A 13,616-nucleotide genomic window follows, 5' to 3' on the forward strand; every position below is an offset into this window, starting at 1 on the left:
GCACCTCAGTTTCATCCCTCCTGGTTTTTGTTGCTGCTCTTCTGCCCTTATGCTTTGGTCCACAACCCTTTCTACAAACTGTCTTTGCATAATTCCCCTCCTGCCATGGCCGTGCTCTCCTTCTCAGGAACACTGCCATTATGTAATGCCAAGAGAGAGAAAATATGAATTATTCATGATTATCTCCTGTATAATATATAGCTGTACTTTCTCCAGTCCGCATGCAGAACTTGGCTGTGGACGTGTTGATTTAATGGATCTAATACATGAGACTGTAATACTCCACTCCATTTTCAAGTGCATTCCAAAGCTCTAAATATTTAAAACTTGTGCTATATGCATGATGCTTTCCATTAACAAAAAAATATCCTTTGCAAAATTCTTACAAAAAGTAGCTAGAATCAGCACTTAAGTGAAAGTTGGAATTGAATTACCATCACTTCTTAACATCCTCCACACGTCTGTATTTAGTGAATGGATTTGGAAAGATCATACCATCAAAATCTCCTCCTCCACCTCATGGGAACAGCATGGTCCCTACCAGCCGCAAGACAGACCTCCGGGTCCTCATCCCCCACTCCAAAGGAATGATGCAAACACTGGTAAGTGTGTTTTCTTTTATATTTATAACCAAAACAAAAAAGCCTTTATAATGAGTAATATTCTTAAAAATGTTACCTAAAGCTTTATGTATTTATTTAGGTCCAATACAGAACAGCAATCAAGCTTGTAACATGTGATGTAGTTTTAGTTTTGACTGGAACTAGGAAGAGTCCTCTAGCTGCTGACAGCTCTATAAAACCATGAACCTTTGATTCCTGATCTGGATTTTATTAAGAATCAGAACAGTACATTGTGTTTTCTAAGCCTGTGGGATCCTGGAGTCAGGCATGAACAGGGTAAATATATGACACAGATTACCACAGAGTTGGCCAACAACTTTTGAGAACAATTGGTTTGACACTATTTGGGGCAGATGGTTGGTGGTTTTACAGATGAAATCATAGTTCCTTTGAAGAATGGACAATACTGGCAAAAGCTTGCATGCCTCATTTGACCGACTTCACTGCTACTTCTTTATAGTCCCTTCCAGTAGACTCAACAAGATTCAGTCTTATTGTGAACTAACACTCTTTTGATTACATTTAAGGTTCCCGTAATCTCTTTAAAACACACGTGGATGTGCAGAATCTATAGGCAAGGTGCAAAGTTCTGTTTGTGGTCCACTTCTAGTCAGATTTTTTTTTTGGAAACGCTAGGATTTAACCAGTAGCAGTAGGCTTTAGGTAAAACGTCTGTGTGGAGAGTAAAAGGGGAGTGCTACCTTAGAAAGCCCACTGGCTACGCCAGAAGCTGTGAAAGATCGGCCATTATACTCAGAGGCTGAGTCAACAGACTAGCCTGAAGGGTTTCCAGACTGAAGTTTGTCACACATTTGACTAAATGCATATATATCTCATCATAAAATCTATGACCCAAATTGGCATTCACACTAAATAGCAGCTTAAACTAACACAAAAAAGAATGTAAAAGCTTATTAGTTCAAGTTTTGCCCAAAAGTTTTGGAAAACAACAGCCTGTTCATCTGAAAAGTCCGACAGTTCGACTAAGTTTCCAAGTCATATGTCTCTTTGTGAGGGCAGTGCAAATTCTTTATGGAAGCTCAAGTCTTGTTTAGACTCAGTACCAGTAGAACAGAAATGCAGAAATAATATCAAGTGCGAAAAATTGGGCATAAAAAAGTGCTTTAAAAGCTGCCTGGTACACACAGTTACGGTTCTTATATACATGACATCAGAGCACCAGTTCATGGTTGTGTAAGATGACTTGGAAGACTGTAGAAGGAGTCTGTTTTCCTTTCTTAAGATTCCACATTCTGCAGCTGTGCCGGGTCGCTGAAGTTATTGATTTGCCCTTAACTCTCCTACTGTTGCCCTTGCCTCCCACACTGTGCTCAGACATGATGTAACAATTAGTAAACAATGGAAACGGACACTCTTTTCTTTGTATTTTTCCTTTTATGGTGACCGACCAGCTCCATTATTCTACTGGTTGTGGTTTCCAGGGGATTTTTACATATTGCAGAAGGATATGAGTTTCTATTTTCTGGTGTTCTAGAAATTAATGTCGAGGTCTTTTCATAGAAAAAGGAAGAGTTTCACATATGTGCGATATAAGAAAAGAATATCCAGACTATTTAGAAATGAATAGTAAAATAAATCTATATTAAATATAATTTAGATTACAAATTCAGAGCACATTAGAGGTAGCTTTTAAAGTTTTAATAGCGATGTTTAATGTCACTGAAATTCAGAGTGACTAAATTTCTTTTGGAGAAGTGATGAATCAGCAGCCATTCATTCCACATTAAGTAATCATAATTCCTCATCATTCTGTTGATCTTATCTGTTTGTCAATTATCGGTGACTGGGTGACAAATAATTTGCTGTTGTCATGTTTGCAGGAAACAGAATCTGGCAGAGTCTAGTTTTCAGGAACTGTGCTGAATGGGTTTGCAGTCGTTTGAAGCTGGAACACTTATAAAATCCGAACCATGATACGGCTAATGCCTCCACCCTGTTTAAACCAACAGAAGAAGCCACTCATATTTTTCTTTCTGCTTTTCATTCACTCCAGCAAAAGATGTTGTGTTGTGGTCTCACAACTCCTCCTCAGTGTGATCATTTTGAAACTGCCTTTCACTTCCTCCTGTATGCCTGTGTGCACATGTTAGTGTAAGCGGCATGCTTTGTTTAGTGTGTTTTGCACAAACAGGCGAAAACAACAAAGCAAAAACAACTGAGGAGGTCTGCATTTCTTAACAGGATGTCTGTCTACTACTCACTACCATGATAGCTTTAACTTGGATTCTGTAGTGCATTATCTGTAGTCCACAAATGCAAGGACACCATAGAAAACACAGGGAATGAGACATGTATGGGTTGGTTAACCCATTGTTTTTATGTTTGCTGAGCAATGAATGACCTGGTTCAGGGTGACGTGATTGAAAGATGAACGAAAAACAACTCCTAAATTCAGTGTGATAAGTTGAGTTCATGAGCCACCTGTTCTGAACTGATAGGCTATTTTAGGACAATGAATAATTAAGAATGAATTACCTGCTGCTATTCAGTTGATATTTCAGTTGTGTGTTTTCTAAAAGCAGACAGCCGAATAAATTGCACTGATATCGCTTTTTGGAAAAGAAGAGGATTTCATGTCATTAAAGGAAACTGACTGATAAATTAGACTATCAAGTCTTGGGTTAAACATAAACATTCAAAAAGTACATTTTTTAAACTAAATGCAGTTTCTGAATAGTTAGTGGATTTCTGTTAGACTTCTGTCTTTACAAAACATTCAGTTTTGTTGAGAAGAATGCAAATCCTTGTTCAATTCATGTGCAACTTCTGCTAGCACTATGGGAAGTGTAGGAAATTCAAAACTATATATTTTGAACTGATTAATGTTTTTTTGTTTGTTTTGTTTTTAAAACAGGGGATGTGAGCTTATACTGACATCTTGTGGTTGAAATGGGGCATTAATAATAATAATAATGGATTGGATTTATATAGCGCTTTTCAAGGCACCCAAAGCGCTTTACAATGCCACTATTCATTCACTCTCACATTCATACACTGGTGGAGGCAAGCTACGGTTGTAGCCACAGCTGCCACAGCATTACAAGTCTAGTTCTAGCGAACACTATAATTGCGATCTAAGCACAAAAAGCAACAAACTAAGAGAAGAGTAACATTTCATGAGTGAACTTAGTGACTTTATGTCTTTGTTTATTATTTGTTTTCAGAATAACCAAAGGATGAGTAGCAGTCAGTCCAGTCAGCCTCTTTCCACACCAGTTGTCTCTATCACCACACCCAGTCTACCCCATCAGAGTCTGGTTTATGCTGGCATCGGCTCGGCCTACAACGGTACAAGTTCTTTTTACTATTCGTGCTGTGTTTCTGTAGTTACCTTAGCCCTGCTGACCTCAATATTTTACAGTATGCCCCCCAAAAAATCAAATAAGAAAACAGTGTACATTGCGGTTTGTTTTAATTGGTTAATGGAATTGCTGAATTAATTAGGTGGTGTTAAATTTCAGCTCTTTTAGACAGTTTATAATGGTATGACCAACTGTATCAGGGCAATTTTTAAAAGAATTTCCTCTATTTTTGTGTGTATTCCATTCATTTAACATAAACACTGTTAGATCTTTAAAATAAAAATAACATAAAGCAACAGCAGCCCGAAAAAATACAAAATGCTAGATTTAAATGCTACTTGGATGGAAGTGAAAAGGTGAATGTGAAAAAATGAATTGCTCCCTGGGCCTAATAGCTTGCCAAACTGCCAGCTTTAGCAGCAGTAGCTGCAACCACATACTTTTGATATCTAGAGATCAGTGCCTGGCATTCATGGTGGCAATTTGACCCCCTCTTCTATCCAGAAATGCTTTAGTTCAGTCACACTGGAAGGTTTTCAAGCTTATTAAGCAGCTTGAAAAATAATAACTTTTTTGTTTTAGTTTTAGCCTGAATTGTTTCTAATAGTTCTTGATTGTAAGGAATTCCCTGAAAAAATAACAAACTGGAGCTGTGAGATTTCATAACGATATGGGATGGAATACAAGAGTAAAGGCTGCGAATATAGGTAAAATGAAAATGACTCAGGTGTTTGGATGTAAAGGAAAAGCCTTACTAACAACAACAAAAGTCTCCGCGAGTATCCACAAATTGCAGTTAGCATCAACTTCTATCAAACAAGAGATGGGTAATTGTTTCACATGGGGCGTTTTTGCTCATTGTGGTCAAGTGGAACAAAACTACAACCTTAAACCTTGCCAAGGAAAATGAAAAGAAGTCTTATGAACACTGGCAGGACATTCTCTGGTTAAATAAAACCATTTTAGTCTAGATCAGATTTTATACAGTGTGTGTGTGTGTGTGTGTGTGTGTGTGTGTGTGTGTGTGTGTGTTGTTTTTTTGTTTTTGTTTTTTTTTATATTGACCTGGCCAGGACTACTACACTGGCTGCACAGTGGTAACTGTGAATCATGGATGTGTGAGTGTGCTAATCCATGGCAACATGAGTGCAAAAGGTCAGCCACTGAGCACTGCCGTTATGGGCTGTGTCTTTCTCCCATATCCCCTTCAACTGAGTATAGCTGGTTTATTCTCCTGCCTTCTATCTCTCTGAAATAAACCAAACCACTGTCCAGGATGAGACAACAAACATCAACAACAACATGGCCACAACTGACCGTGTGCTTAGTTAATACCTTAGGCAGCAGAAACCCGAGAAAGAAGAGGTGCAAGGAGACAAACCATCATGGGAGGATAGGCCCGTGCACGGTTTGCAGCAGATAGAAGGAGTGGCTTACATTCAGAAATCCTACCAGTGTCTGGACAAAGCTGGATTGAAAGACATCACAGAGGCACTAATCATGGCAGCACAGGAACAAGCTCTAAGTACAAGATCCATAGATGCTGTGGTCTACCACACCAGACAAGGCCCCAGGTGCAGACTGTGTAAAGATTCCCCTTAAGACAACCAAGCACATAACAGCCCTGCCTTCTAGCAAGGCAGATGAAATCCCACTGTTAGTTGGAAATTACTTTTTTTCTGGCCTGAAATTTTCTTTAACATTTAAATTTTTTTCAAAGCACTCTATCCAGTCTGTATTCAGTTATATTAATAAAAAAACACCCTGAAATAGCTAATTAAAGTTAGTTAACTAACTAAAAACACTGTGATCGTTGCCAAATGATGTAGTATTGAAATATTTTTCTAATGCTACACAACAGAGTTCTCTGTGTTGTTGTGTACTATAAGTATTTTCAAACACAATGATTTAATCCAGTCATCAACAAAATACCAACTTTCAAAGCCTCTCAGCTACCTTGTGTCACAAAACTGAGTATAGAGGCCTCCGTGCATGTGGGCAAATACAGGGCTCTAGTGGGTGAGTTCTGGTTTCACTTTTACAAATTTTCAGCACATTACTAAAAGTGAAATAGTTTCAGGTAGCTTAGCAGCTCATAACAAGAATGTAAGAGAAGTTGTGGTGCAGCGTTTATACTGTATTCAAGTGTTGTTAAAAAAGGTAATGTTTGACTTTTTATAGAAGTGTAATGCTTTTTGATCGGCATGATGTGCATGTAGTGTATGAATGTGAGAGTGAATGAATAGTGGTATTGTAAAGCGCTTTGAGGGGTCCCGAAATAAATGCAGTCCATTATTATTATTATTATTATTATTATTATTATTATTATTAGTCTCTCTCCTTCTGTCTTTGTCAGATTACTCCCTGAACAGTGGAGAGTTATCAGGCTTTAACTCTGCTGCAGGGCCCTCTCTGAGCTCAATGGCAGCATGGGAGCAACAGCAGCTGAGCTCCATGGGGTAAGAGCCTGACACAGTTAAACTGTCTCCCTTCATGATTTACAGATTAAATGTTTAACCATTTCTTTACACTGTTTTTTTTTTTTGTGCAGACATACTGTGTTGTTGACATAAAGTTAAAAATTACCTGATCATACAGTGTGCAGTAAACTGAAGTAGCGTGCACAGAGTTGGAGAAATGCAAATATGTATAAATATATACATAGATATAATATATATGATAACAGATTCCATGACATAGATAATTGCCCTAAAATATGTAATAAATAATAATTCTGGTTCAAACATCACACATTTTTGCTTTTGTGTAAGACCATGAAGTTATGTACTTTTGGGTGATGTATGTAATAAAAAGCTATTTTATAAATCAACATATCTGCTATATGTTACGTCTATTAGACACATTTTACCCTAGCTATGAAATCAATCAAATTGTAAGTACAATACTGGCCTCTTAATCTGTGGTAACGTAGATGTTTAAAAGAGCTTTAAACAGAAATGCAGTTATCTCCGCTTTTTACTTTAAATACATTATTATTATTAAATGTACTCAATAGCCACAGTTTTCAGAGAAAACGTTTCTGTTTACAGGCCGATTACAGCCATGTCACCACCAGATGGCATCTTCACTCCAGAGTCACAGCCTCAAATTTTCTCTTCCTCTGTCTGTAGGTCAGGAAGCTCCACTCTCTCCATCAGCACCAATCATAACATCAACATCAAAGCTGAGCCAATCTCTCCACCCCGCGACCACCTCAGCCAGTCTGGGTACATGACCCATCCACATGTTCACCCTCATCTTCACTCCTCTGCCTCCTCATCAGCTCGAGCAGAGATGGGGCGATCCCCTTCTGACAGCGTTGGCTCCTCCTGCAGCTCTCACGAGGGCAGCAGTGACCGGGAAGAGCAGCAGCGACCTGACTTCCACTTGCTCCCTGCGAGTCGGTCAGAGGGCAGGGAGAGTCCGACAGTCAAGCGGATCCGAATGGACAGCTGGGTGACATAGAGCCTGGAGCTACATCGAGAAGCTGCACCAGGGCAAAAAACAGGAAGGACACTGTTCTGCAAATGAAATGTGGTTTTTATTGACGTGTTCTGTTGAATTTTCTTTAATTTTTTTTTTTTTTTGCTGTTGTTTTGGTTACTCGGAATTTTTTGAGAAGGGTTGAGCAACATTCGTCTGAGCATTCTTGATTGGATAAAGCTGAAATTACAGTGGTACTTCATTTAATCTTATTTTCTTCTTTTACAAACAATTAAAGCTTTGGAGATTAAATATCTGGGTCCAAATGCAGTACAGTTACAGTAGAGTACAGTTATTTCCATTTGCAGTGCACTGTGGCGCTGGATGGAAGAGAGACAAAGCATAAAATCAAAGTTCATGAGTGGGTAAAGTTACTTGGTGTCAACCAATTCATTTCTAATCTTCTCAGGGTTTAAAACCATTAAATGAGTCCATCGTGAAAGCAATACTCCCTCCACATCATCATTTCTGTTACTCCTCTTTATAAAAACACGTATTTATATCAGCCAAAGCAGTATACTGTTTTCTATGTTGTGTGTGTTTTTATATTGTGCACAAAATTATACAATATTTCATTCAGATTTGAAATCGAAAGCCATGGACACTTGTATATGTACTACCAAAACATGTCACTATTGTTTGTACATAGTATCTTTAATATATATCACTTTTGGTGTAACTATAGCGTTTTGTCAGTGTGTTTTATCTGCCTGCCTTCACACTTTGTCTCCTGAAACTCCCATAATTTCTTAGATAAAGCTACTTTCAGCTGCTCCTTTGTTACAAGGGGTCGCCAAAGCAGGTAGGTCTGCATATTTGACTTGGCAGTGTTATGCCAGATGCCCTTCCTGGTACAAACCCAAGGGGGATTTGTGTCTCTGGCTGGAATTTAACCAGCAACCTTTTGCTTGCCAAGCAAAGTTGTTAAAGCCTACACTACAGAACCATTTGTATCCTTTCTTAGATAAATAGATAAACTGGCTTTGTTAAGAAAGCTTAGGAAACAATTCTTAAAAAAAAAAAGGTTACTGGTCGAGGAGGCGTCTGTTTGCCTTACAGCTGAAATGCAGTGGCCTGGGTTCGAGTCGGATCTCTGGAGACCTTTGCACCCTCTCCCCCTCTTTCCTGTCTACTCATCACTGTTAAACTATCAAATAAAGCCCAAAACCCCCCAAAATAAATGTGAGAAGAAGACAACTCCTCTCTAGAAAAGGTTTATTGATTAGTTAATATATATATATATATATATATATATATATATATATATATATATATATATATATATATATATATATATATCCCTGTAAAAAAGATTTAGGAAAATGGATGCATTATAAAGAAAGATAAAACTGCTGAAACTTTTTAAAAAGCTGCTGAACAGCACATCAACTCCTGCTTGGCTGATGGTGTTAGGTGATAAAACACAATGTCATAGATCAGAAAACAAAGCGGAACTCTTTAGAGGAATTTGTTCTTAAATCTGTTATCGTATATATGTACCTTTGACTCCCATACCAGTGTCTTTTGATAGAGTATTTATCTGTTTTGGTCTTTATTAAATAAGTAACTTGTGCCTAATGATGGTTACACACTTAAGGCCATGTGTCTTTGTGAGATTAAGATTTTTTTTTTAAAATATACGTTGTATATATCTGAGATAACCATGGATGAAGACAGTTAATATAAATATTACTTTAATGGCACTGAATCCATACAATAAGAGACACATTGAATTCTTGTACTGAGAGAAATCTTACCTCCAGAGAGATGGGAATTTACTGAATGACTTTATGACTGAGCAGAAGATGATTAAACCTGAGAAAATGCAACATGTGGGTAAGTACAAGGTAGCGCATGTGGTGAGAAGCAAAAGCTGCAAAAGACTAACCACAGTGCTTCCACTGAATGAGAGCATGGCTGGAAAATGTAACAGCTTTGACTCTGCAATGAAAGACGGATACAAAAAAAGAGCAAAGTGAAAGTTTTGAAACACGATGCAGGGTTTTAGAACAGGATACTATTTCTATGTTTCTTTGACACCAGCAATAAAATAGCTACATGGACTGGTTCTTATATAGCGCTTTTCTACTCATCTGAGCACTCAAAGCGCTTTACACAACTTGTGCATTCACCCATGCATACCCATTCGCACAAGCACATTTTTCTTAGTGCATCATAGCTAACATTCACACACATTCATACTGCGATGGATGCATCGGAGAGCAATTTGGTTAGTATCTTGCCCAAGGATATTTGGCATACAGACTAGGGGAAGCCAGTCGAACCACCAACCTTCCGATCAGTAGATGACATGCTCTACCACCTGAGCTACAGCCACCCCGATATGTGTCTGGTACCTGGCTTCACGTGGCCAATGAATTGTAAATTACAATTGTGAAAGAAGCTGTGATGCTGATGGGAATGCAGCAGCGACGTGAAAACAGAAAATACAGAAAAAAGAAACTGCTCAAAAGCATTTAGGGCTGGCAGCAAGAGACATAGCAAAATCATAAACATTAGCAGTAAAGTACTTAATAATAATGGATTACATTTATATAGCGCTTTTCGAAACCCTCAAAGCGCTTATACAATTCCACTATTCATTCGCTCTAACACACTGGTGGAGGCAAGCTACAGTTGTAGCCACAGCTGCCCTGGGGCAGACTGCCATATCGCGCCATCGGCCTCTCTGGCCATCACCAGTAGTTCTTGCCCAAGAACACAACGACCGAAACTGTCCGAGCCGGGGCTCGAACCGGCAACCTTCGATCACAAGACGAACTGCCAACTCTTGAGCCACGATCGCCCCCACTTAATGTTAATATTTCGTCTTTGTTGAATAACTACATTATGCCAATTAAATAGCAGTTGAAAGTGAGACTGTTATGACTGTGATTTTAAAAAGGTAAAACGATTCAGTTAATATGAAACGAGTAAATGAACAGAGTAGTCATATGAGAAGTGTGCAGCTTTTTTTCTTTTTAGCTCAGAGAAATCCACAATGGGCAACGACGTCAGTTACTCGGGGGTGGACGAGGGACGGATTAAATGTGCCAAGGTTAATGAGAATTATGAGAGCAAACAGATGTTTGAGGGAAGGATTAGTTTAAGATCCACAAAAAGCTGCCTAGCCAATGAGCCTATAGCCAAAAAAAATTATTATTTTAATTTTAATGGTGGCTATAGCCTACTGTATCGGTAAGATGAATGCATCTTCATCTGAGCATATCTGCACATACATTTTGCTGTTATCTGAAGGCATTTCAACAAATGTTTTGACACACTTAACCACAGCCATAACCACATTTTATTTGAGTGATTTCGGGGTGTGTGACACGAACAAAACGAATGTAAAATGACATTCAATATGTTTCACTGCTGAAGACAAATACTTTAAAACTTACAGAAATGCAGATAACCTCTGTAAAAATATGTTTCAAAATACCCATGTATTTTTTTCAGGTTATGTATTTCATTCTCCTTTAATGTGCAGATGGACAGTGCACGCGGTCCTCGGAAGAGCTTTTATTTTGAAGAGCCCATAAGACGCTTTGTTGTGTCATAGCTGATATTTGATGCTAAAAGGGAGAGGAGGAGGAGGAAGTGTGTCAGAGCCAGAAATTGCAATCGATGTGCACAACTGTTGCTGTTTTGTAATTCCAGCTACACTGAAATGAGTTGAATAAGGATAAATACCTTGGAGGTTTCCAGCAGCGGGCGGGGAAAAACAGGTAAATATGACTTTCTGTTTTTCCTTTTATTCTCTTTTCCTGGCGAGAAGCAGAAAGTTACCTGCTGGGGTCTTCGAGGTGCGGCTAGTCAGGTGAGCCTTCTTCATGTCCGGCAACATTACTCCTGGTGGTCAGATGAGAAGTCACCTTCCAGCTGTCAGTTTGCCACGTGGGAATCTTTAGTTTATGAGTCTTTAAAGAAGGGTAACAGAGAACTCCTTTCAAGCATCTGACAATTACGGTAAATGCTTGTTCTTTCTCACGAATTGAAACATGTTGTTACATTTCATTTTAAATGATTTTTAATAGAGAGATAACATTTTCATCAGTTCGGCATTGATATCAAGGAAGAAATGGTTTCAGTGGTACTTTTAATGAATCATGGTCACCTCCCAGTGCTCCTGCAAGACGCTGCTGGACAAGCCTCATGTTGTCAGGGTGACACGGATGGTTACATAGTGTCTTGCATGGAGCTACATGGTAAAGGCTTGCATATAAAATGCACTATATGAAGAATACTGTTGTTGATGACATTTTACCAACGCTGATTGAATTTCGAAAACTTACTAGGTTCATACCGGCTTAACTGCTGTAGACCGACATACATCTTTATGGTTAGTATACATAGTAACAATACTTAAGCTTTCAGCTTTTATGTTGACTATTATATGTCTGAAATGTAGTCTACTGAATCTGTAAATGTTTTTTTTGTCGTTTTGTCTGTATTTTCTGCAGTCACTGTCTTGCCTCATATTAAAGCATAGGAACCACAAACTGTGAAATAGACTCGTTTCAGGAAATAGCTTGTCCTGTTCAGCAAGAGACGTCCGTGATGCAGTTACTCAACACAACACATCAGCTGAAGGGAAGAAAAAAGCATTAGAGGCTTCAAAGAGCATTGATGGATGTGACCTTTTGTAACTTGCATCAGTACTTTAGAACGTATACACACAGAGGGAATGGGGGTGGTAAATTAAGGGAAACTGAAAGTGTCTTGCTAAGGGGCACCACATTCTGCAGGAAGATGTTTAGTGCAGGTTTCGTGTTCCAAGTCTCTGGATCTCTGCTTTAAAGACTGAGCAACTTTCTTCTAAAGTATATCTAGTATTTGTGATTAACACTGTCAATACAGTGTCTTCACTGTCATTTTAGTACAAAATCTCCCACAGGTGCTAAAATGGATTGAGATCTGACGATCTGATTTCCTCATGTCATACTCTCCAAACCATTCATTGAGTTGTGTCGTGGAGTGGGGGAATTGAATTATTTCCTCAGGATAATGTTAATTAGTCAGAAATTTGGTTTGTGTTTAGGCTTCAGCTCTTATGGGAGAGGTGGATCAAAACCTTGCCAAAAAATTACCCCTACAGCGTAACAGATTATTTCCTTTATTTTGTCAGAGGTCTGTACATGATAAATATTTTAAAAATGAGAGCACAATTTCCTGTAATTTCTAAGGAGCTTGCTTTCAGGATAAGAACTTGTATGCAGAACATTTCAAAATTGACAGAAGCCTTTGTTGTTTATCTGCTTCAGTAAATCATTGCCTGGTCAGATCTCTACATCTCTAATATTTAGAAGACCCATTCAGCCAGAGTACTTTAATGTTTAACAACGGATTAACCCGGGATCATTATAAAACAACATCATCAGTTATTTGTGTACTGTCGGGCTTTTCATAAAATCTGTTTTTTTTCCTTCAAACAGCGGCGTCCTCATTTTGAAATGGGAGACAGAATGCACTGTGTGCAGTTGTGCATGCTTTTCTTGCAACCACTGATGCATGTGTGAGCTTGCTTTAGCTTTTGTACTAACACTGAGTGATCCCTTTTGTATAAGAAATCATGCCAATCAGACAGGATGCCTTTCTAGTACGTACTAGTATCAAAGGATGATTTTCATACACACCTTGGCATTAGTCATATTGCAAAGGGTTTTTTCATGGACAGTAAAAGTGCTTTCACGTACATGTACCCACTTTAAGGTTTGTTTAACAATGCGACCTTAAACCATTGCCTGTTTATTTCCTGTTTATTGCGATCTAGAACAGTTTTTTAAGCAATCTTGCTGAATGTCTCGCTATCTAATATAGTCAAAAAAGTGACTTAAAAGGAGGCTGGTGAGGAAGGTTTTGGGACATGTTTATCTGTATGATGGACAGTTGGCCTCAGCATGTCCTTGAACTGAGCTGGCTTCGTGCAAAAGCCTTCATGTGGACCCTGACTGTTCTGGCTCTAATGATGTGTTGTACAAGGATAGGCAATACAAGCTTTAACTTGGTGAGACATGGCAGGCAGAAAGAGTGGATTTTTTTCCCCATGTACTTGCTCCGTAACATTTTAGGATAGTGAAAAGAAAATGTTCAAAATGTGCATTTAGGCGTTTAATTTGCTATACTTTGTCTGTTGGAAATTCATGCAGATGAATATACAATAACTACTGAATTTGCATGTTTA

General features: G+C 38.5%; 2 protein-coding genes across 3 annotated transcripts in view; both read left to right on the forward strand.

Moving 5' to 3' along the window:
- The window catches only part of LOC146718237 (myocyte-specific enhancer factor 2A-like), a 46,453-nt gene extending 38,340 nt beyond the window's left edge, over positions 1 to 8,113 (forward strand). The window contains exons 7-10 of the mRNA XM_085438772.1: positions 472 to 602; positions 3,809 to 3,932; positions 6,303 to 6,405; positions 7,078 to 8,113. Of these exons, the coding sequence (XP_085294898.1) occupies positions 472 to 602; positions 3,809 to 3,932; positions 6,303 to 6,405; positions 7,078 to 7,411 (692 nt within the window). The 3' untranslated portion in view covers positions 7,412 to 8,113. The remainder of the gene's footprint in view (positions 1 to 471; positions 603 to 3,808; positions 3,933 to 6,302; positions 6,406 to 7,077) is intronic.
- Positions 8,114 to 11,025: 2,912 nt separating this feature from the next.
- LOC146718238 (multiple C2 and transmembrane domain-containing protein 2-like) overlaps positions 11,026 to 13,616 on the forward strand; it is a 44,036-nt gene continuing 41,445 nt past the window's right edge. For both annotated transcript variants that reach the window (XM_085438884.1, XM_085438961.1), the window contains exon 1: positions 11,026 to 11,160. The gene's annotated coding sequence lies outside the window, so the exon portion shown is untranslated. The remainder of the gene's footprint in view (positions 11,161 to 13,616) is intronic.

This window comes from Copadichromis virginalis, linkage group LG1, assembly GCF_057382275.1.
Source record: "Copadichromis virginalis isolate Kocher_CV1m ecotype Utaka linkage group LG1, C_Virginalis_male_GT1.1, whole genome shotgun sequence".
Classification (NCBI taxonomy): Eukaryota; Metazoa; Chordata; class Actinopteri; order Cichliformes; family Cichlidae; genus Copadichromis; species Copadichromis virginalis.